General features: G+C 42.2%; 1 protein-coding gene across 2 annotated transcripts in view; it reads left to right on the top strand.

The window, feature by feature from the left end:
- Positions 1-2,681: 2,681 nt before the first annotated feature.
- The window catches only part of slc41a1 (solute carrier family 41 member 1), a 31,773-nt gene continuing 9,112 nt past the window's right edge, over positions 2,682-25,342 (top strand). Inside the window, exons 1-5 of one of the 2 annotated variants that reach the window (XM_026169011.2) lie at positions 2,682-3,009; positions 4,467-5,597; positions 13,496-13,603; positions 20,214-20,285; positions 23,567-23,711. In XM_026169011.2, coding sequence (XP_026024796.2) covers positions 5,112-5,597; positions 13,496-13,603; positions 20,214-20,285; positions 23,567-23,711 — 811 coding nt within the window. In that variant the 5' untranslated portion in view covers positions 2,682-3,009; positions 4,467-5,111. Of the gene's footprint in view, positions 3,010-3,032; positions 3,482-4,466; positions 5,598-13,495; positions 13,604-20,213; positions 20,286-23,566; positions 23,712-25,342 lie in introns of those variants that run through there. The other variant, XM_026169013.2, reaches the window with a different exon arrangement.

Genomic DNA, 25,342 nt, shown 5'->3' with positions numbered 1-25,342 from the left:
GGAAATGATCGTGAAGGACCTTCCAGTTTTATGAAATCTACTGAGTAACTGCAATATTTTCATGGACTGGCCTTCCCTTAAAAAAAACCCAACCTCCTCAGGATGGCAGTGAACATCGCTCCGAAACCAGTCAGCATTAATGGTGCCTACACAGAAGTGCAGGTTACCCGTGGAATCTGCATTAATGTGCTTCTCTAAAATAAACTGTATTCTCCATGGAATTCATGTAAACTGAAACTAATGCCTTTAAGTTTAAGTTAATTTCAGATAAAAACATAAATGCTGGAAAAACTCAGTGACAGCAACAGAGGAGTGGGTCCACCTACAACGCAGATTGCAACACGCGCACCAGTCATAGCAGAGACATCAAAAAATGTCAGTGTGTATGTTGCATGTACACATTAAAGCACTAGCAATGAATAGATGAAAAATGCAGAAAATAGTAATGTGAATTGTGCTTAAATGCAATTTCTGCAGCTGCCTTATTTACACTGGCACAATATTGTGGTGCAAACTGTAAAAAGTGATCTGTTCCAGGAAGCCGCTCTGCCAAGTTATCTGAAAACCCCTCATATCTAGATCACAGAGCTGTTCCTAGTTGCACTGATTTGCTTCCTGGAAACCCCCACCCCGCCTTTAGACATCTTAAGATAATGCTCAGTAATTTCAGTCAGTTTTTTATCTTTCATATCCAGAACAAAAGCAAATAGTCATTCATGTAAACAAGGTTAAATTCAGCTTTGAGCCATGAAAGGTGACAACATCTGGCCTTTTACAGACAAAAGTAAAACAAAGCAACAACAAATGACTTAATAAAATCTTAATAACATCTTTAAGTTTAAGAAAGAATTCCTGCAAGAGCTGTAAGACTAATGTCGCTCATGTATTTGTGCACTAAGTCCAAAACTAATCACACATCCTGACGCTCATGGAAAACAATATGCAATCAGTATGCATGAATGAATAAAATTGTAATTGCCAAATTGCTACAGCATGAGTAATCTGACCGCAGAGTGAAAGTGCAGCTTCCTGTTCACCTGCAAACCTGCGTAAGTACACATCCACTGGATGTTTCTGCTGTGTGCAAACAGGCTCAGCTCAGAGGGGCAGGGTGTGGATGAATTGCAGCTTTTGCCTGCTGGGTGATCCTGGTGCTGCTGAGCTGAACTCCTGCTGTAAAGCAACAGGCAAACAGCACAACAAAGCTGCTGCTTCTCCGGGGACATTATTAGAGATGTTGTTCTACAGGAACATCAGGAAGAAGCAGATAACATAAACACACATCCACACATACTGTACAAGCACTTGTTTTGTTTTTTGTTTTTTTCTTAAAGTGTATTGGTATTTCTGTAGTACATAGCATTTCAAAAACTAACAAAAACTAATAACAGTAGCAAAACAGTGCAATTAATCCTTATAAGTAGAAAAAATGCCTCCAAAGTGAGTGTAGTTTAAACGGGCAAACTAGTGTAATCCTGTTAGTACAATAGCAGCTTTCAGTTTATTGTTTTGGTGTTGAGGAGCTACAGCTTTATGTTTCCTTTCTGTGTTGCAACACTTATAAACAGCAGCTGCTGCCTTCAACAACAAGCCTGCTGTACACTACCTTCTGAATGACAGGAGGAAAGCAGAACCATTAAACATTATTTCTTAACATTTTAACTTTGTTGAACTGGCAGGTCTGTGTACTGACAAGAGACCAAAAAGGTTATCTGATATAAATTTACATTTCAGGTCACAAACCTATTAGAGCAGTTTGGCTTCTTCTAATGGGGATTAGTGTTACATAAAAGAGGCCCAAAGATGGAGCCTTGCGGAACTCCACAGGTGAGCTTAGAAACTTTGTTCAACACATCTCTGTTTCAGGGCTGTGGACCAAAGGCACAAATCTTGAAAGGACACTTGTTTTTCTTGAGACCTAAGATCTTTTTTTCCTTTTTATTAGGCTATCAGTCATGTGTGTAGATAGTTCATTACATGTGAATCTTTTCAGAATGTACATTCGTCCTCCCCACCATCACCAAGTGCTTGCTGATAACAGTGAAATTGTTGGGGTTCTCTCTCTAATGTTACACTGTTGTTGTGAAGTGATACATTAATATAACTGAACCGAAGCCCACTTGAAATGAAATTGGCCCACAAATAAAATGAGTTGTCTACCTTTTTTTTGTTTTGTTTTACTCATTACAGGTTTTAAAATAAATATTGTAGTAGTATCATAGTAATGATGCAGTACTCTGTCTATTTTTAAATAATGTGGGGTTTTGTGTCACCTTTACACATTTTACAGCCATATCAGTTCTAACCGTTCCTGCTTTAGGTCACATTGGTGACATTTCAAAACTTTCACTTATGCAAGCTGTCCTTTCCATGGTGGTGGATCAGTGACTAAATTTGCCCCAGATTGGTCAGGCTCATACAGACCGTACTCATACCCCTGCCAGCCCATTCATTGAGAAATCAAGCTCTACTGTTAAACTAAAACTGCAGTCTCCGCGCGGTGGTAGTAAATTAGTGGCTTGTGGAAGAGACTGGCACGGCATGGGCACACACTGGGTAGAGGTTGTGGGGGGCTTGTGCGCAATGGAAACCAGAGGGGTGGAAGGTCGGTAATGGAGGGGAGGGAGGTAAAGGTGGGGCGGGGGTCTATATCGACTATCCAGATTGTGGAGGGAGGGCCCGCCTAGTGGCTTCCTGGCCCCCTGCACCGTGCGGGTGTATTATAGATGCGCATCCAGGCAGCCGGGCGGCACTGCATGTTTACAATGTAACAGGCAGACTGGAGCCGCACAGAGGGCAGGGCTTAACCATTAACTAACATTAACCATTAAATCAGCTGTGCAGAGCCGGTACCGCACATAAGGCGTGCGTACCGGCTTCCACGCCTCACAAGCCTGAGCGCGTTAACAAGAGGTGGAGGATAAATTCAGCCGGGCACACGGAGTCCCTGTACTCATACAGATCATCACTCCGGTCTGTCCTCACACCGAGGACCACTGGCACTCAGAGGTAAGCACCCGTGAGCTTTTTTATGTATGTATTTATTTTTACATTACTTATTTTAATGTGCACATTTCTACCGGGATGTGTCATTCGAGACTCAAACTGCAAAGCCGCAACTTGTACCTGTGATGGTGAAGAATGATTACTTTTTTTCTCTTTTTTAGGGGGGTGGGGGGACACACAATTTTTCACGAGTTTAACACTCGTGGTTACAGTGGCAGTGACATGGGCTCCAGCCCGGCGATGGAACAGAGAGCCCTCTGCCCTCGTTTAAATGAGAAGCAGAACAGAATAGCAGGGCTCGTCTATTCAGCCCTGACCAGGGGAGCACTAATTTACGCCTTTGCCATGTTGGGTTCGGGTGGTGTTGGTCCTGACTACTAAGCAGAGGATTGTTTGAGCCGGGAAAGTCCGTGCGGATGTCGCAACTTGCAGTCAGAGGAAAGCTGCTTCAAGTCAGCAGCAGCAACACTGGAAGGTAAAAGAAAGGCCTTCAGAGTAAAAGCTGCTTTATTATGTGAAGTAAAAACGGGTGGACCGTGACCTGATCTCACCAAGGATCGCGTCATAGATTGGTGATGGTATTTTTTCAACAGGCTTCATCACCACACTGAGTTGAATAATACAGCAGTTTATGTCAGTAGCTGACATTACTGTTTTAATTAAAGCAGCACTGAATGCTTTGCTTTACCTGCTGCTTACTTCTGTTGATACAAGTAGTTCATGTCGGTGTGAATGACTAACCATGTGTGTCCACGCTCGGTACTTGACTGCAGTGAGGTTGTTTCTGATGTGTGAAGGGGACCTCTGTTGTGTTACTGTTTGCTACACTCCTGTCTGCTGCAGTGAGTTTAAGAGTTGGGGGGTTTAAGCTGACGGCACTCTGGGCTCACGGGTAAAGTGAGGGGTGTTTTTTACTTTGAAAATTGTGACAGTGGTCGTTGTTGCGCTGCTGTGGTTGGAAGCTGTGCTTGCAGAGGATGTGCGCAGCGCCTCTGTTAATGGTGGAATATTTTTAGCCACCGGGAGGAAATTTGGCGCTGGATGAAACTGTTTTTAAACTCACTGTTGGGATCTGCTCAGCACTGCTGTAATGGAGGGGAGAGCAAACAATTGTCTGGGGCTATACTAATCTATTAGTAGGGCTGACGGGGCATTTGTGGTACCCACGGTGAAGTTAGTGCCTAACAGTGATTTTCTGTCCTCTTTATTTATTTTAACATCTGAATATGACGAGCTGCAGCATCCAAGCCTAAACACCACCGCACAGTGTCTCTGTCCTCTCACCAGTTAGATCTGAATGTTGGTTTGTAACTTTTTGGAATTTTTGATTTATGAATATTTTGATCAGGGCAGTAAAAGCTTCCCTGCTACTTAGAGATTTTTGGAAATAGATGTGGGGTACTGCTGGAAAATGATTTTATTTAAGACTGAATAATTAATGATATTCATTCTTTCCCCAGGTGACGGTCCACTCTGGTTGGAGAGATACTTTTCCACTGTTGGTAATTCAATCCTCATACTGAGACCTTTAAATATCACATTTGAAAACTGTCCAGCGGCCACGTGGTGTAAAGTGAGACGTTTGGAGCCCTGTGCAGCGACCAGTCTCACATGGACAGCAGACTGACAGCATGACCGGTGCCACTGCAGGTCTCTGATTTACATATTTTTCCAGCTTGTACTGAACTGCAAAGGACTGTTTGCAGCTGACTGCAGGGGATTTCTGTGGTGAGTCCCCTCCCTGTTGTTTTCTATCCTTTTCTATGTTGAACCAGTATGTCTTCTGTTTTTTGCCGGCCTAACCTGAGCACCTTGCAGTGAATGGAGAACATACTGGTTCTGCTCCCGAAGCACCGACAGGAACACAGGCTTTGCAGACGCACGGCTGCATGTGCCTCGCTGCAGGTTTTTTCTGGCAGAGTGTTTTTCTCCCAGTCTTTATGACCGACCTCCACACCTTGTCGGCCTCTTTAATGGGATAAATCAGTTGGACTGATCAGGTTCAAAACCAGATCCGGTGGTCAGTTCTGACTTTCCCATAAAACCGTTAGGCTGAGGCACGCTGACCTTTTCTTATCAAGCCCACTGTCTTCAAAGGCTTCCGCATGGTACTTTGGTCGAAAGAACAAGAAAAGCTCCCCGACATCGACATGTCTTCTGGGGCCATTGAGATGAAGAAGGAGGGAGGCCCCCTCACTTCGGCCTTCCTCAACTCCAACTGCACCGTCCACCCGGTGATCCTGACAAAGGGCCCCGAAGAAGTGAGCCCGGTGACCGGGGATGAGTTTGAGCTCACCGAGGTCGCATCTTTCCCCGAGCGAGTGAATGAGACTGGGGAGAACGACGAGAGGTCGGAGATTGTGGTGGCCATGGACTGTCGGGCCAATGCCAAAGGTCAGCGAGAGGAGGATGCGCTCCTGGAGAATGCAAGCCAGAGCAACGAGAGTGATGACACCAGCACCGATCAGAGCCCCGAACCAACAGCACCCCTCAAGGAGACCTCCTTTTCCATCGGACTGCAGGTGGTCTTCCCCTTCTTGCTGGCCGGGTTCGGGACGGTGGCAGCAGGGATGGTGCTAGACATCGTCCAGGTGAGTGAGATTTCTTACACAATGTAATTGGCAACTCAGAATAAAGAACTCAGGCTGGTTAATCCTGTGTTGTCTACTCTTTAAAAAGTTTTTGTTTTGTTTTTTGCATTGACAGGGGTTCGGCTGTTGGAACTTGCAAAAAGTCTGGTGTCAATGCACAACCCCAACTTTTCCTCGCAGGCATTTACATTTCATTTCACAGCTGTTTTTCTAAGCAGATCCACTGCACCAAGCAGGCCATGTGTAGTCACACTTACGGGATAGGCTCGTGAAACATTTGAATGATCTAGTGCACCGAGGCCGGTTTGCCTTGGCGTGTGTCAGTCATCGTGCTGGTGGCCTATCTGGTTGCCTGTCTTTGGGGATGTGTGTATGGGGCAGTTATCAGACACCATGGGGGTATTTACATAACATTTTCTCCTCAGCGGCTGGGCTGACTGTCCCTGTGGCTGGCGCATACTGGTACACACTGGTGTGTCTTCTAACGAGTCATCACACACACACACACCTCTTTTCAAAATCTCACATAAAGTACAAGAAACAATAGACGGTATTTGCATAGCAGTGCATAGCCAGGGAGCTATATGATCCACTTGGCCTTTAAAGGAGAATAGGACTTGATTTCCTGATGAGTCACTGCCTTTGCTCTGAGAGGATCCAAGTGTGCTCTGTAGAAATGTTATATATTTATTTGAAGTCTGCTTGGAATGCAGATAAAGCCGGCCATGTCAGTCCGCCAGGTCTGGGCAAACTGTGTGCACATATGCTGATGCCAACATGGTGGACCCCAGAAACTCAGAACAGACAGGAGGGGGGAGGCGGGGGAATAAGTTTACTTTCTTTGAGCACCTGAAATGGCAGCGTACTACAGCTGAGCTAGAGTCGGAGTAAAAACAAAATACAATTCAGCGCCAAGGCCTCTATTGCCATGTGGTTAGGTATCCTCGCTAAACCAGGAATGCAGAGGTTTGAGGTCAAAAAAGTTTTCATGCTGCCTCAACTTAGGCACCATGCTGCTGCGTTCTCTTTAATTTCCAAAACACTCAGTGCACCATTCTTTCAGAGGTGTGACTGGAAACAAGCTCACACAGAAGGTAGAGGGCCGTATCCCTCCCTGCTGGTCTAGCACTCTTGTACCTGAGAGTAAATAGCTGAAAGAAATGGCTGCAGTAAGATGCGAGGCTTCTTACTGCAGTTCCATTGAGGTCGGCTGAGCATCCAGCAGGTCGTCTGGCTGCCTAATTCCCCCCATGACACCATGAAACGCTAACTCAGCTAATCCCCCCTGTCCTTGCAGGAAGGTAGTTGTCTAACTCGATCTTACTCTCTCTCTCTCTCCCGTTGGGACTGCAGTTGATCCTCGGCTATAAGTGAGCATAACTTTCTGAGGTCACGTGCTTAGGGTTAGGTCGAGCCCCAATACCTAATGTATATGAAGCTGATGAAAAGGTAGATGTAGTTTCTCGTGTTGGAAAACTCTATTTTTTTTTTTTTTGTCTCCTGATTGCCAAAACGTGAATAGAACAAGTTTTAACTTGATGCTAAAACACGAGGCAGGTCTGTTTTCTTGCTGCACTGATCTTTATTTGTCTCGCTAAATAAGGAGCTAATTTATGCAGACAAGTAAAGCACAGATCTTTATTTGATTATCAGATGAGATAAAGTGATCCAGGAGAACTTAACTAGCTCTCCTGAGTTCAGAAGTTTCTCTCTATGGATAAAATTCAAAGTCATTTGGGTCTTGCTGTTCTTGTGTTTCTTGGATTGTTCTCAAATTAGACAGAATTATTTGTTTGTTCTTTTGGTTCATTTGTTTACCCCTTATTTCTCCTGGAGGTTAGAATAAAAAGGTCAGGACTCAGTAATCTCCAGTTCCAAAGATGATATGTTGGTTATGAGACAAAGAAAGCACTATAGCCAGTAGCAAGCTTTTCTTCTGGGATGCCTGAACCTTTAGTTAATGTGTCTGCCTGGCCTGAGTTTAAAAGCTGTGGTTTGGACACTTGTGTACTCGACTTTCTGTGTCACTTTCTATATTGGCTCTTTGACCTCTTAAATCCTGGTCACTTTGACCATCTACCACACACGCACAGAGTTTTCTGGCCTTTTTCCCTCACAAGGTTGGCCCAGAAAGGATTGTCCAACTGGTATAGAGGAGTGAGACGTCTGCATAGTTGTGCTTAGTGACTTGGCAGGCAAATGACCTAAAACTGTCAGTCTCTCATTGGCAGGGCCGGGAACCCAGGACTGACCTGCTCAGTTGGACTGAAGGTTACGTGTGGTTTGGAAAGGTCACGCAGTGCTAGTTTTCTTGGGGATGTCGGAGTCCAAGGCCAAATGGGTGATTTTTGTTATTTTGAAACACACGCACACTTACTCACAGTCACATAAGATTTCATCATTTGTGCAATCAATCTACAAACAAAAAGCTGAAAAAAGACAAAAGCAAATATGCGTGTCCAGTGTTGTATGTTATGATAATCATCCGCGTGTGTTTGTCTGCCTCAGAGTTAGCCGTCTGGCCTGGTGTGCGGTGTCTGTAGACTGAAACACCAAAAAAGAGGAAAAAGAATAGAACACAGCTTCAGCCTCAAAGACACACGGTCTAAAAATACAGCAACCGGTAAACAGGAAATCATAGTCCACACAGAGGTTTAACTGTGGCCAAGCCTTCACTACCCACCAGATACCATTTTGGTCCAACCACATCCACGTGCTTGGTTTTCACTCAGGAGTCACTTTCAAACCAGAACGTGGGCTTAATTCCCTCAAACTGCATTGTCTCTTCAGCTTCTAGCTTCATACCCAGACTTTGGTGTCCAATCAGACACTACTTAAATTCACACCACAGTATGCTATTTTTCCATGTTTTCCAGAATTTGTCTGAACAAAATCACCAAAATCTTAAAAATCACAATTTAATAACCCCATGTAAGGATAAGTTTCTAAACTTCTGCCCTCCCTATTGCAGTGACTGACTGCTTGTTATGAGTAGTTGTTTTATTTTGGTGACTTCTGCTTGTAACGTTGATGACGTGACGGTCATTAACAATGTTATCACCTCGCAGCTCTTAAAACGTGACCATATCTCAGATAGCTGCTTGGTTAGGATGTGAGTGATAGGGATGGACAGGATTAGTGGGTTAGAGTGCCTTTGTGTTGCCCCATGCTCTGATTAATCTTTCACAGTGTGAAAGATCCTGAGGAACCTTTGATCCTAGGCTGCCCCCTCATCACAGAGTTCAGGCTTTCCACCCCAGCCCTTCTTATCTGGTCCCAAACAATTCAGTTCAGTTCAGTTTTATTGATATGGCACCATATCCCAACATTACCAGCCTCAAGTCACTTTGTATCATAAGGCAAAGCCTCCACAATAGTAGATAGAAAACCCCAGCAATCATACAGCAAACTCCCTTCATAACAGGAAGAAACCTCCAGCAGAACCAGGCTCAGGCCTGCGAACGCATTATCTAGGTTGCTGACTTGAACTGTAGGGACAGTGTTTGATTTTCCTTATAAATTCATAGAAATCTAAAAAGAGGTAAATTACCATGTGATGATAGCTGATGGTTTTGAGATGGAGTTTTGACTTTCTTTAGCTCCCCACTTGGACTCTTTCCATTCATGCAGCCAAAACCTGCTCGGTAAAACTACAGTGGGGCAAAAAAGTATTTAGTCAGCCACCGATTGTGCAAGTTCCCCCACCTAAAATGATGACAGAGGTCAGTAATTTGCACCAGAGGTACACTTCAACTGTGAGAGACAGAATGTGAAAAAAAAATCCATGAATCCACATGGTAGGATTTGTAAAGAATTTATTCGTAAATCAGGGTGGAAAATAAGTATTTGGTCAATAACAAAAATACAACTCAATACTTTGTAACATAACCTTTGTTGGCAATAACAGAGGTCAAACGTTTACTATCGGTCTTTACCAGGTTTGCACACACAGTAGCTGGTATTTTGGCCCATTCCTCCATGCAGATCTTCTCGAGAGCAGTGATGTTTTGGGGCTGTCGCCGAGCAACACGGACTTTCAACTCCCGCCACAGATTTTCTATGGGGTTGAGGTCTGGAGACTGGCTAGGCCACTCCAGGACTTTCAAATGCTTCTTACAGAGCCACTCCTTTGTTGCCCGGGCGGTGTGTTTTGGATCATTGTCATGTTGGAAGACCCAGCCTCGTTTCATCTTCAAAGTTCTCACTGATGGAAGGAGGTTTTGGCTCAAAATCTCACGATACATGGCCCCATTCATTCTGTCCTTAACACGGATCAGTCGTCCTGTCCCCTTGGCAGAAAAACAGCCCCATAGCATGATGTTTCCACCCCCATGCTTCACAGTAGGTATGGTGTTCTTGGGATGCAACTCAGTATTCTTCTTCCTCCAAACACGACGAGTTGAGTTTATACCAAAAAGTTCTACTTTGGTTTCATCTGACCACATGACATTCTCCCAATCCTCTGCTGTATCATCCATGTGCTCTCTGGCAAACTTCAGACGGGCCTGGACATGCACTGGCTTCAGCAGCGGAACACGTCTGGCACTGCGGGATTTGATTCCCTGCCGTTGTAGTGTGTTACTGATGGTGACCTTTGTTACTTTGGTCCCAGCTCTCTGCAGGTCATTCACCAGGTCCCCCCGTGTGGTTCTGGGATCTTTGCTCACCGTTCTCATGATCATTTTGACCCCACGGGATGAGATCTTGCGTGGAGCCCCAGATCGAGGGAGATTATCAGTGGTCTTGTATATCTTCCATTTTCTGATGATTGCTCCCACAGTTGATTTTTTCACACCAAGCTGCTTGCCTATTGTAGATTCACTCTTCCCAGTCTGGTGCAGGTCTACAATACTTTTCCTGGTGTCCTTCGAAAGCTCTTTGGTCTTGGCCATGGCGGCGTTTGGAGTCTTACTGTTTGAGGCTGTGGACAGGTGTCTTTTATACAGATGATGAGTTCAAACAGGTGCCATTCATACAGGTAACGAGTGGGGGACAGAAAAGCTTCTTACAGAAGACGTTACAGGTCTGTGGGAGCCAGAGATTTTCCTTGTTTGAGGTGACCAAATACTTATTTTCCACCCTAATTTACGAATAAATTCTTTACAAATCCTACCATGTGAATTCATGGATTTTTTTTTTCACATTCTGTCTCTCACAGTTGAAGTGTACCTCTGGTGCAAATTACTGACCTCTGTCATCATTTTAAGTGGGGGAACTTGCACAATCGGTGGCTGACTAAATACTTTTTTGCCCCACTGTACATATAGACTACAGATTCCTCTGGTAGCTTGCCCTACATATTCTTCTTATCTAAATGCAGATATTAGTTTATACAGATAAACTAGACCCTGACTGTACCATCCATGCTGCAGCAACAGAAAAATGAAACAGACACCACCTGCTGTAGTGTCTGTGACGCTGCTGGAGTTGCGTTGACATTGCATGCCATCGGGGTTCGGCGTCCCGCTCAACACAGCAAGTGCAATTATCACAAATAAAATAAAAGGTCACGTTTCTCAACTGGGCATCCTGACCCTTGCGGGGCTTGCATACCAGAGCTCCTATAGGTCTGTACACAGAGGTACTGCAGTTCTCCAGTCGAGTTCTTAGAAGCGAGGAGGGAGGGTTTGTTTGGCTCCGAGCCAGCGTTCCATGGAGACAACAACATATATCACCACAGGGGAGGCAAAGAGGAAGATAGGCCAGTGAGACAGAAGGAAAGCTTGAAAACATACAGCTATGAAAGAAGAGAGAAGTGCTCACAAGGCTGTCGGGTTGGCAGAGGGCAGTGAGCCAAGCTGAGAGGCTGGTTGTTGGAAACGAGCTCTGCTTGGCTTAACGACAGCTAAAGGGATAGGCAGAAAGAGTTCAACCACCACCTCTAAAGACAACACGAGTGTAGCCGACACTCCTTATCAGTGCTGTACATCTGGTGGGAGCAACCTAGCAAGCACACACATTAGACCTCTGTGTGAGAAATGCAGGCCAGCAGTGTTGTCTTGTAGCTTCAGCATCTGTTTTCCCCTCTTTCTTTTCTGCTCGGTGCCAGCCTCAGTGAATATTGATTCCGCTCGGGTTAGACTGGACTGTAAGTGCTGGGGGCCAGTGGGACCGGCACCTATGATAAGCACTTTGACTGGAGATAAATCGATGGCCTTAGCTTCAGCAATAGCTTTGTTTCTGGCCACAGTAGACCGCAAATCTGCTATCGCTGCATGAAGTCTAATGGAGGGAGAAGTTCACAGAGGGAGTTACAGGGAACCCACCTCTCGAGGACTGGCCAGCAGCCAGGGACCAGGTTATCGAAGGTCAGGCCTAATAATACTAGCTGTAAATGTAATTTCAGACCATCTACTGGATACACAGCTGAGCAGTCTTGTTCCCTTTCTTGTTCCCTTATTTGTGGCTCTGTCCAGCTAGGCCACTACCTTCAAAGCTGATTTAGATAGATGAGCTGCTGGCTGACTTTCTCGGAGTAGTGTGTACAGCAAAATGTAGCTTTTTTTATGCTGCGGTAAGAGCTGAGCAAGCAAGCGCACCCCTGGCAATGAATGATCAGATGCTGAAGCACTAAAGTAGGCAAGAGTAATATCAAACTATTTTTTCTATGGTACATGATGCATTGGGCTTTGGCTTTACTCTATTAATTCAGTCGGATGTTTTGTACACTCATGCTGTGTTATGTGTCACAGAGGGTCCCCATGAGGAGGGCAGAGCACTGAGAAATATTTTGCTTTTCCTTATTTTCTATCGTATGCATACTATATAATAGATTACAGTGGTGGATGCTCATATTAAACATGGGCAAAGTTTCAGATAATCAGAGTACCATATGTACAAGTAATCCTATAAGCCATAACAGTGTTCAGGTTTAGCATTTGCTTGATGATATCAATGAGATTGGGTATCTTTAACCAATGAGAAGAGAGTTGGCTTAGGTGTGAGGGAGCTAAAACGACTTGTTTCAGACATTGAACTGGAAATTAACATAATGCTTTGTCTTTAAGAGTTGCTAATCATCTAGTTCACTTGGCTTCTAAATATTCAGTCCCATCTATCTTACTGATGCTGTTTAGCTGTGCCGTGTTTCCATTTGTGTGGCACTGGATGGGGAAACGGCCGTGTGGAGAACAAGATCTGGTTCCGCCCATCAAAAACTATTCAGTTCAATTCGGTTTTATTTATATAGCGCCAAATCACAACAACAGTCGCCTCAAGGTGCTTTATATTGCACAGTAGATCGTACAATAATAGATGCAGAGAAAAACCCAACAATTATATGACCCCCTATGAGTAAGCACTTTGGTGACAGTGGGAAGGAAAAACTCCCTTTTAACAGGAAGAAACCTCCGGCAGAACCAGGCTGAGGGAGGGGCGGGGCCATCTGCTGCAACCGGTTGGGGTGAAAGAATACCGAGATTGCAGTCTGCTTTTATTCTGGAATATCTTGTACAGTACAGATTTCGATATAAATATAAATGTGTATAGTATTATGATTACACAGAGACATGAGACAGTCCCTGTGTTTACACTACAGGAGATGGTGGGTAAAGGTGATAGAGAAGGAAAACAGAATGCAAGCTAAAGTAGGAGAGTGATCAATCATTTCAGCTTTAGGTTTTACTGCCCTTGTTCTTGTTAAGAGGGAGCTGGTATGATACATAGTGTGAAAGGTCTATAGAGGCAGATTTTCTGCTCTTTAATGCAGGAGTGGTTTCACCTCTAAATCAATATTAAAGGTTGCACAGACCCAGAGACAGTCTGCTCCGAACTGCAGCTAACCTCTATCTATGCGGGTGACAGCATTCTGTGTGGCTGTGAACCAGTTTCAGTATGGCAGAGTGTGCGCTCTGTTAATGTTGTGGTGCTGATAATAATGTTTTGCTATGTCATTGCAGCACTGGACGGTGTTCACCGATGTGTCTGAGGTGTTCATCCTAGTTCCTGCACTGCTGGGGCTTAAAGGCAACTTGGAGATGACGCTGGCCTCCAGACTTTCTACAGCGGTAAGAAACTTGTCAGACTACTAGCCTGTTACAGGTTACACGTCTTCCATGACCTTTTATCTTATATTGAAAGGCTGTCCTAGCAGTGATGAGTAACTGAGGTATAAATTTTGGATTTGTTTACTTTAAGTTGCATTGAATTTTCTTTAAGTTTTTCAATCTATTGCCAGACCTATGGTCACTGTCAGACCCCTCAAAGCTGATTGTGCGTAGGTTCAGAGGTTATATTGCCTATGTGACATAGGTTTCAGACAAACTGATTCCTCACATTCCTCACTAAATATTTCCACTGACCCCATCTAGCTTGTTCACCTGGGTTAGCAGGTTGTTTAAAGGTGAATGGAAGTTTTTTTTTTACCTCTGCCTGAAGACGTGAACTCCAAATATCAAGTAATTTGAACTAAAAGTGTTTTCCTTTGATCTAGTAGCTAAAATTGATTGAATTCTCAGAATATGCTGGTATAGCTCAACCCAGTGTCACATCACTGTTGGAGCTGGGAGATAATTTAAGAGCTTTCTTGCATAATGCGACATGAACTTTCTGTCATATTGGACTTCATAAAACCACCAGTTGTGAGGGAAAAATGAGTATTTCCAATTGTCTGAGGAGTTATTGCTGGAGGTTGCTGCCTTTCGCTAGGTGAAATTAAGCTGAAGGCAAATGGTCTTCATTTCCTGTTTGTGTCGCAATTTTCACAGAGTCAGTACTAGAGATGGCACGATACCACTTTTTTATGACCGATACCGATATCATAAATTTGGATATCTGCCGATACCGATATGAATCCGATATAGTGTTTTTTTTAAATCAATAAAACAGTTTTTTTTTAATATCTTGCTGCTTTTTGTATAAGTTCATACTCAAGTTAAAAAAAACAAAACACTAAAGCCATTCTGTTATACCTGTATGTAAAAAATACACTGCACCCAAAATATTTCATAGTTCAGCAATACTGATCAATCTAATAAACTTAAACCTACACCATCCTCCCTATTCTGGTATTTTAAAGAGTACTTAGCAGAAATATTAAGCAACCTAACTAATAGGGTTCTAAAACTCCCAGCAAAACAATAAATAAATAAAACAAAATAGGGAACCCTCCACCTCATGATGCTTAATTGACATAATCAACTATAATTTGATGCAGTGTGAAAAACAAATGCACAGAAATCAATTATTTTTCAAGAATAATTAAATAGATTCAACATCTTTCTTCAACAGAATTGCAGACTGCACAGATCGTATCTTCCCAAAGGAAAAAGTACTATAGCTTACTAGGGTATATTGGACTTAATAGTTACTATATATACTATAGCTTACTAGGGTATATTGGACTTAATAGTTACTATATAGTTACTATATAGGGCAGCACGGTGGTTAGCACTGTTGCCTCACAGCAAGAAGGTCCTGAGTTCAATTCCACCATCAGGCCGGGGTCTTTCTGTGTGGAGTTTGCATGTTCTCCCCGTGTTTGCGTGGGTTCTCTCCGGGCCCTATCGGCCCCCCTGGCTAAACTTGCTTGATCCGCCCCTGCACAGTTACCAGCCGTCAGCTACGTAGAAAAGGATCCTGGTGTAGAATGTAAATAAATTCTAACAACAGCTTATCAAGCTTAAACGTGCTGCTGTTGTTCAGCCGCTGGTTTCCTCTTTCTGGCGCGAAGTGAGCGATAAACAAACAAGAGAGACGGACTCGCGACAGAAAAGCCGATCAGCTGATCATTGATCAGTTTCGATTGAAGTAGCAGCCGGAGAGGGAGGGAGAGAGAAGAGGCAGTTGCTCCATATATCGGTTGTTAAGCTTAACGCTGGAATGCTTTACAAACATTCAGAGATGAATTTACACACTTGCTTTACTTCTCTCTGGGATAAATTCCTCGGAGATGAAATGCCGGATTGCTAGCGAGGCTACAAATACACACAGCCGCTCTATCACGTGACCCGTACTGCTGGATGTGCTACGGTTATGAGCCGAGTTACGCCATGTCGCAAGTTTTGTGAGGTGCTTTTTTGATATTTAATGGATCGGATTACATTTTTTTAATTTTTCTCCGATATCCGATCCAGTAATTTACGTCAGTATCGGACCGATACCGATACGTAATATCGGATCGGTCCATCTCTAGTCAGTACCACGGAAATCGATAGCAACTGTAAGAAGTTTTCACCAACCGGTCAGGAATACACACTGATTGTTCTGCAACCACTTTCCAACTGGTTGCAGAACACTTATTTGCTCCTTGTAACCAGCAGTTGCTGGAGGGTGATGGGCTGCTCTCTAGGCCTGTGTGACTGCTACTTTATTTGCTCGACAGTTAACGTCACATTGTTAGGAGTCACATAACATGAAACCTTAATAACATATTGTCATATAACATTTGGTTAACTATTAGCTGCTTATAGTGTTTCACAGATACCAAAGTTCTTAGTAGCTCTAATTTCAGCTAGTTACCCATCTAGCCATTCATAGCCAAATGTATACAGTCACATGCTTTTGTTTGTGAAGGTGCAGTGATTCTATGACTGCAGTTTGATACTAGAGGCAATTCTTACGGCTTTGCTATCTGTGAGCTAACAATACCATTTCACATTGTACATAGCTAGCAGGGTCGATGACCTGACAGCACAGGTAACCAGGGGTTAGCAACAAAACTTACATTTTTTTAATTAGTCCAGTAGTGCTCTTAATTGCACCAATCCTCACATTCTTTCCACTAGCCTGTGTGAAACCAGTGACTCCTCATCCGTGCTGCAAAAAAAAGTCATATGTTTGCAAATTTGTTCTGGAAAATTGCTCCAGTGTACCAACTCATTCTGCTCCAAGCTAAAGGTAAATCTTTAAATCTTGTTTATATCATCACCTCCTAAATACACCAGTTGGTTTAACCTGTGAATTGGTGGCTACAGCAAAGGTTTCAGATGCAGAATTGAATGTTGAATATGATTTTCAGGTGCACTACTTAAAACTGCACTTTGCAGAGGTTTTATATATTTATAATTTCCATATTTTCTCAGTAAGAGCCCAACGATAGAGGAAAACAAACGGGAAAAGTTGAATATTTGAGGAAACACCGTTGATGCTGATTTAAGGTTCAAACTTCAACAGATTTTTGTAATGATTTGCTTTACTTTCTATTTTATTTCTGTTTTAATTCAGAGCCCAGTGTATAATGGTTAATAACTGTCAGATTGGGAAGTGGAAGTAGTAATGATTTGTCAGAGCTTCAGCACTGATTGAACCAACGTTGTGTAGTTCGATTGGCTGTATTCAAAGGAATGAAAACACAAAATGCATTAGTCATAATAACGTTACATGCATCTACGTGGAAATATGGAAATAAATAAAACAGACTTTTGCATCAATTCTTTCTTTAGTCTGCAAAGTTTTCACTTTTCTCACAACCATCTTCACAAAGTAGGCCCGACCCTGGTGCTTGTCCTGAGACATTACTGTTAGCTCTCTGCTGGCTGGCCTCAGCAGGACCACGTTTCTTTCCACGCCGCCGCTAATTATGAGCAGATTAAGACCACTGTAAGTTTCCTAATGCGCTTATAACTGAAAAAAATCATGTAATCCCCAGTACTGGCTGGCTGTCGGAGTTTTCAGTTCACATGACTGTGGTTCCTTTTTGATTTTTTTCCCCTTGGACTTTTTTAACCTATTTACTGAGGCGTTTAAGGAATGAGGAAATAAGCAGCTGTTTTCTCAGTTCTGTTGAATATAATTGGGCCTAATTGATTATGTATGATTGTTGATGGATTGCCAGCACCACCTGCATTGCAAAGAAAGTTGGGAAAAATAGCAAAGTGTTATCAGAGATTACAATGGCAACAACAGTCGCTGTTTCCCTGTATACTCAACTCATGTATGTTCAGGATTCAGAGCTGGAAACTGCAGACTTGCTCTGTATTTATTAAATAAGAGTGAATGCCAGCAGCTGAAAAACATGGTGCTGCTTTTGAATTTTAGGATATCCATGTTATGTCATCTATGAATCACTTTAACAACATCTCTCTGATGATCCCAACGCCATTAATCCAGCCTCCTACACACACACACACACACACACACACACACACACACACACACACACACACACACACACACACACACACACACACACACACACACAGAGCTAAGGATTTGGCATCATTATCACACATCATCACATAACGCCAGGCTATGTTTCTGAGAATTTCTGTGTGTCTTCTGTGTACTCTGTCAGTTTACATGTTGTTCTAAAGGGAAATGTGGTTAGGAAATTCAAAAGCCTTTTTATTGCATCAAGATATATTCTTTGAAACTGAGGCTCTTATATTACGCTCCAAGGTTTTAAAGAAAGTCATATGTGGAGTTGCACAGCTGTTTGGCTCAGTATTATCCGTTTCCCTTAAACCTTCTTATCAGCATTCGTAGCAATCTTCCCACTCTGAGTGACAGCACGGCTGTCGTAGCAGCAGGCGTGCACGCACATACTTACTGATGGGCGTGGCGTGACTCTAATGCTTTGTATCTGGCAGATGCACGAGTTATATTGACGTACATTGCTGCACACTTGATTGTCATGTAAGACTAGTTGTTTTAGTGCCAGATTAACTGGATGCTGCTAGACTACGTGAAATGTAAGAGGATGAGTAATGCTTCACACGTACGCACTGAGGCATAGAGACCATCCTGCTGTTTCTCAATGCTGTTTTGTTTTGTTTTTTCATTTAAATACTTTGGTATGTGGGTTTGCCTTTGATAGGCAGAGCGGGTGAATTCCAGTCTGTGTTTTGTTAGGTCAAATAATCTAGCAGCCACAAACACGAGAGTTGTTCCGGTGTTTGGAACTTTTAGTTGCCTGATCTCAACCAAAAGTTGTGAGGTGTTTTGTGGATCATTAGCCAAAGACAGACACCAATCGCGCAAATGCTTTTGATAAAACAGTGCTTTGTTGTCTGCAACACCAGAATAACACCACCAGCCACTGGACAATGCTATTTTCTGTTAAAAAACATTTTGAGTAGCTCTTCGAAAATGTTCTTTTTTTAGATTTATTACAGCTAGCGTCTATTTAAATCTCCGAGCTCTGATTTGTTCTCACAAGTTCGCACTCGGGACACAAAGAAAGTAGAACAGATTGCACTTATAAAGGAAATACCTGACAACTCTAACAACTAGAGGTGGGAATCACCATACATCCCACGATACGATATTATTGCAATTTTTTAAAATATTTTGCTATATTCAAATTCTGTACATAAAGGTAAACTTTATCAATATTCATTTTATCTAATATCAAAGTCTCACACTCAATCTTTCTCTCATTTCAGTTTGATTGTTGACAAACTGAACGGTTTGTATTACAGTCTAGTCCAACTTAACTGAATGCAACCATCTGGTACAATTATAGCTATTCTGAACTATGCAATTTATGAAAACTATGCAGCCCCTTCAGCAACTGAAGAATTTGAAAGTAAAATAAAACAAAATATAATTTTACATTAAATAAAAAAGTTTTAAACTTAATTAAAATAAAACATGTCTTAAATTAAAATAAGTAAACTGTCATGTTTATTGCTGCCAAAAAAAAAAGTTAAACACATTTGGACAGTGAAGGAATGTCAGGATTCTTGCTCAGAAAAAGGATCAACATGCTCTGAAGTCAGAGTTCCAGTCCACAAAAACTTTTGTAACAAAATATCGATTTCTGCTGTCCCTGTATCGATACATTATTAGCAAACAAAATATCACGATACTACACAGTATCGATTTTTTTCCCCCACCCCTACTAACAACCCTAAAAGTTAATCAGTCAGTTAGAAGAGCATACACAGGCGCTTTGTGAAGCTATGTTGTCTGAATCAAACCACCACAATACCAACCACACACACGCCTACTGGTGAAAGCATCTCTATGGGTTCGGCTGTGGATCTTCACCAATCATTTAACTATATTCATGTAGAAACGTTAGTACAAGTTCAGGGAAAATCACTTTAACGAGTGATTAACAAACACTCTAGCAGAGGATAAACGTTAGAGACAAAATTAAAGGTGAAAGCCGTATCTCACGTGGCATTACACTAAATTCACAGATTAGGTAACACAAAATATTTAAAGCTCTGGAAGCTGTCTTGAGTCATGCAGTGGGATCATGCAGTTCATACACTTTTCAATGAAGAACCAAGGATGAAGTGATATCCTCACGGGCGATTTTCATGTATCCAGCTGTCTCCCTTCCTTCTGCATATGCAAACGAGCGAGGACAAAGAGGAAGAGGAGATTGTCTGTTTGTGTCCTCTCACTGTGGATGGGCATTAGGATCATTGATCTGGGTTCACAGTAGCCCACTGTAGCCACTTGATACACAAGACCATCAGTGTGTGCGTGTGTGTGTGTGTTTTTAAGGGTGTGTATGTGAAAGAGCAGAGATGAGATAAGTGGAGTCGGCCGCAGGGTGGGGGATCAGATCAGAGTGTCTTTGTCCAGAGAACTGACGCCCTATTGTTCTGATGGGACCAAGAGGCAACAGACTGTGAACACTCTGTATCCCCCCACGCACCCACAAACACACACAGCTACTTACACATGGTCATGATAACGTTTTCGTTCTTATGTGTTTTTCAGGCTAATATTGGGCACATGGACACAGCCAAGGACATGTGGAAGATGATCATGGGGAACTTGGCCCTCATCCAGGTACAGGAAACACAATGAAGACTGCTGTCACGGAGCATCTTCAACCATGTTTACATCCATTAAACAGACCAGTCTCATAACGAGACCACTGAAATGCATTATAGTACTAGTGGAATCATGTCGTAATACTCAAAGCAGCAGCAAAGTTTTAAAAAATCTCAAACTGAAATCAAAATATTTTGAAACAGAATATAAAAGATGGGTTTAAAATTAGGTCAGTGCACTGCCTTAACAGCTTAACATTCATCAGGTCCCTGCTGAACCACTTCGCGGTAGGACTAGGATTAGCTTGCATTTTAGCTACATGCTAAACAAGCACCAAAACTAGCTGTAACTTTTAAAATCAACCCTTTTGCATGCACCTAAACTAAGTTGTAGGATTACCACTGACTAATGCCATGCAGGAAAAAAAATCTATATAAGCATCTAGATGAGAACAGGTCACAGGTGACTGGTAGATGTTAACAGGTTAAGCTTGCAGTGTTTCTGATGGCCACCAGGGGGTAGATTTCTCTGCTTGAAGGTCAAAAAAAATTTTATTTATTTTTTTATTATTTATTTATTTTTAAGAACTTTATTTACAAACAACAGTATAACATACAAGGCACCATCATTAATCTGAATATGTAATATCCTCGGTTGAGCATTATAGTAAGAAAAAAACAAACAAACAAAAACCAATAAACACAAAGCCAAAAGAGTTAGCACAAAAAGAAAGAACAGTCATTGAAGAATTTGAACCAAAGGCAAAAAATAACATGAACAAAAAAGGGCAGTCATGATTATAAAATAGGGAGGTTTCTTTTTTAACATAGATTAAACTCGTTAAATAAAACAACAAGTTTATGAGCTTTCTTGTTATTCACAAGTTTCAGCGATTTAGCCCAGAGTTTAAAGTCATTCAGCCATCTGTTTATACATGGTTTAGCTTTAAAGTATCTGCATTTGTGAATAAAAATTTTTCCCATTAACAAAAACGTCCTAATCAACAAGTCAAAATCTGCATTCTCAGCAAGTATTCCAAATTTTATTACTGTCACCGTCAAGTTTGAAAGTCAAATTATTTGGGAGTTCAGAGGAAAAAGGCTCCTAGGTACTTTGCTCTGCTACCTCAGTAAACCCTTTTCTGATGTGTTTATGGTCCCTATCACTGATTTAAAGCCTTACTGTATAAAGCAAGATGATCGTTTTGTAAATTGTGGTCCCCATAATACAGTCTGTCCTTTAACCCTCTCAGGCTCAAATTAAGTTTTTGTTGCTAATGCACAAAAGAATACCTGCAGTGGTACGTCTGAGTAAAAAAAACCTCATAAAATATGTATGTGGGGTAATCAGGTTGTTAGCTTTTACTTGTTGCCAATCTGCATCGTCTGCCGTGAGAGGGTTAGCCCAAATGTACAGTGTTTCACATTTATGTCGCATTTCAGGAAGCCAGTTACCAGCCTGTCTGGAAAAGCTTGTTGCACGAGTTATTGCACACAGTAAACACACTGACCAGTCACTACAGAGCACAGTAACATTTGTAAAAGAGATAGGGGCTGACCTCACGTTCAAAAGGATCGAGACAGAACAGACATGTCAGTCGAGTATGGTCTATTTTGTGCTTGATTTACTTGCTCTCACTGCAGCCAAGCTGCATGTACTCGGCTCTTTATATTAGTTTGCAGTGTGTTTTATTTATTGTACACAAACAAAGGCATGAAAATCTCTTTATTGCTTAAAGTCTTTGTTTGGTCTCTCTTGACACAGACCCCGACCCTAGTAGTTTGCAGTGATGTGAGCTTATAGTTATATAATACCTGGTGAGTCCTTGTTCCTGGAACACTAAGCCAGTGTTGGCCGATGCTGTCACAACTTTCTATCTAGGGTTATCTTGCACTCACACTGGGTCACAGTGGTGCTCTCTGAAGGCGGTTACACTGGAAACTGCTTCATATGATTCTGAGAACTCACACTGAAACAGATAGCGAGTGTGCACCATAGCCGCCGTGACATTACTCATTGATTTGTGAACTCCACACTCAAGCCTCCACTTTACCTTTATGGCAGTCACTATCTTTTTTTTTTTTTTTTGGAGCCAGAAGTGACCATATTTAGACAAGAGGGAGGCATGCTACGCTAACAATAATACTAGCATTGTGAAGATACCACCTTTAGCAGCAAAAACTTCAGGTAACTGTTTTCTGTGTAAATTTAACAGTCTGTCACGAACCATTCTTCCTTACAGTCTTTGTCACGTTTCTCTTAAGGTCCCACCACAGCATCCAGTCAGGTTGAGCTCTGACTGGGTTCTTTTCAGCTGTTCTCTTGAAGATATGTTGGCTTGCTTGGGATGATTTTCCTGTTGCAAGACCCGGTTTTTGACCAAGTTTTATCTGGTGGACGGACAGATAGATTTCCCAGATATAGCAATGTGTATTGTTGCTAAACATGTCCGCTTTTGTCTGCTCTGTCCAAAGCACATTGCGTTGTGTGGTTTGTTTGGATGCAGGTTTGCAACTCTAAGCCACGCTGCCATTTTCTTTTTAGAGAGAAGATGCTTTGTCCTGGCAACTTTCCCAGACAAGCCATACTTATTTAGTCTTTTTTCAATTGTACCGTCACGAGCTGTAACATTTAACATGCAAACTGAGGCCTTCTAGAGCTTCTTGCTGTTTCTTCGAGCCCTGCACGGTCTGACCTTGGGATGAATTTGCAGGAACGTCCACTCCTGGGAAGGTTATAACTTTGTGTTAACATACATGTGAATGCCCCAAACCAGCAAACAGCCAGAGATTCTGTTTATATGGAGGTACATTTCACATTTGCTGATGGTCAGTTAATCAAGTCCATTCTGTTGGCAGTATTTGGCTGCTAGTTATTCTCTTAATTCCTATGGAAGAGTGATCTTAGATTTTCACAGACTACATAGTCCTGTGTAGTCTGTGAAAACTTTCTTTTTTTGATAACTGTACTTATTGTTCTGTAAGAATAGTAATAATACACACCTTCCTTCCCACGCAGTCCTTGGTTGAATTAGAAAGATGGTAGATAATGGACCAGCCCTTCAACAGTATTTGATGATGGTGATGATGATAAGAATCCCTCCTTGACTTTGAGAAGCAGCCTGTAATGTTACTGTATGTATCAAGAAGATGAGGTCAAAAATTGTATATGGACTGACTGAAATATGCTTATATGGGCCATAATAATATCATTCATCAGGAGTTTACATGTTAGCTGTGAGTCATAGCAACAAGAACTATCTTATGGTAAATCTGTATATGTGTGTTTTCACCCAGGTCCAAGCCACAGTAGTGGGGTTCCTGGCCTCCATAGCTGCTGTGATCTTTGGCTGGATCCCAGAGGGACACTTCAAGCTGGGCCATGCAGTGCTGTTGTGTGCCTCTAGTGTGGCCACCGCCTTCATCGCTTCTCTGCTGCTAGGTATGGTCACCAGTTGGGAAGTGAGGGGTGTTCACAGTGCTACTCATCAGTCACGTCGGGATTTTATGTAACTCTCAGTGCTAATTTGCCATCATTAGCAAGTCTTTTTCACTCAAGTGCTGTTTAAGCTCTTGATAGTTACAACTAGAAGAAGAAGAAGCTACATTTAGCGGCCTCTTTGTTCATAAGTGGTCACCACAGCAGGTAGCTCCACGAGTTTGATTTGACAGATTTCTTTAGTACCTGATGCCCTTCGTGGCACCACCGTAAGGCACATGTGCCTCCTTCTTGAACCTCAGCTCTTTATTTGATAGGCAAACGTGTGAACCACTCTATAGGGTGGCTATACAGTAGCTCAGCTTGTCATCTACTGATCAGAAGGTTGGCGGTTCGATCTGTGGCTCCTCCAGTCTGCATGCCAAGTATCTTTGGGCAAGATGCTAACCCCAAATTGCTCTCCGATGTGTTCATCGGAGTATGAATGGTAGTTAGGAAGCACTAAGAAACTTAGAAGACAATGCTGGTGTGAATGTGGCATGTTGTATACAGCGCTTTGAGTACTCCGGGAGAGTAGAAAAGCACTATATGAGAATCAGTCCATATACCATAGTTATCTACACAAAAAGGAGTTGATAAATAAGTTAACCTCATTTTGCTATCAGTTAGATAAGATGTCTTTAGTGTTAGCCCCTTTAGTAGTAGTTTATGGTACTTTTTTATGTTATTTTCTTTAATATGATGTGCCAAAAGTTCACAAAAAATATTGCCTTTGGCTAAGGTGTATAATATGGTACATGCATTAGTAAAGTGCAATGAAAACATGCTTTGCAAATAAATTGTGTGTAAATAAGCATCCACAGAAGAAATAAGAATCTCTTATCTCTAATCAATGAAATGCCTTAAACTAAAATAAAACTAAAGTATTAGTTATCTGGATAATTCTAATAGATTGAACTGGTCAATGTTTTGCTGGCCTTTGTAGTATGTAGGATTAAATGTGTAATATTTGGATGTAGCTGCTATAATAGTCCCAACATGCTATCATGGCTCAGTGTGTTAGCATGCTATATGCAGATTAGTACTAAACACAAAGTGTGAAATGGAAAACATTTGAAAATTTTGGTGAGATCAACATTTAAGTGACAAACATGACAGTTCATCCTGAGGTATCTATACCCAGGTACATGGAAGTCGTATCCATATTTGTTATATCTGAACAAAAACCTTTAATATGTCCAACCTCATAGGTCACCAGGGTTCATTCTGTGTGCACCACAAATCTCCATCTAGCAAATATAAGAGCATTTCAGTAAAACCCACAAACTTTAAAGTAGCACCAGCTGAAAAGTTGGGCGATAGGTTTCGGTAGGTTTCCTACTCTGGGGACAGCGGATGTCAGTTGTTGTTGAGAACTTTCAGTCTGAACCACAGTGGTGGACTGATCACACATTCCTGGAACCACGCTGACAACATCAGATTGCTTTATAGGTGCAGTCGTCATGTTTTTACTGGCTTTCATCAGCTCAACAACTACGTTTGAGTGAAGCTGTTTTCGAAACTGTTTTTCAGACAAAACCATTTTTTGTTGCTGTTTTGTTTTTGCTATAAACCAACATGAGCTGTCTGTGGTT

The sequence above is a fragment of the Astatotilapia calliptera genome, chromosome 5 (genome assembly GCF_964374335.1).
Source record: "Astatotilapia calliptera chromosome 5, fAstCal68.1, whole genome shotgun sequence".
In the NCBI taxonomy this organism is placed as follows: Eukaryota; Metazoa; Chordata; class Actinopteri; order Cichliformes; family Cichlidae; genus Astatotilapia; species Astatotilapia calliptera.
The sequence above is the reverse complement of the archived record's forward strand: the minus strand, read 5'-3'. Positions and strand labels throughout refer to the sequence as shown.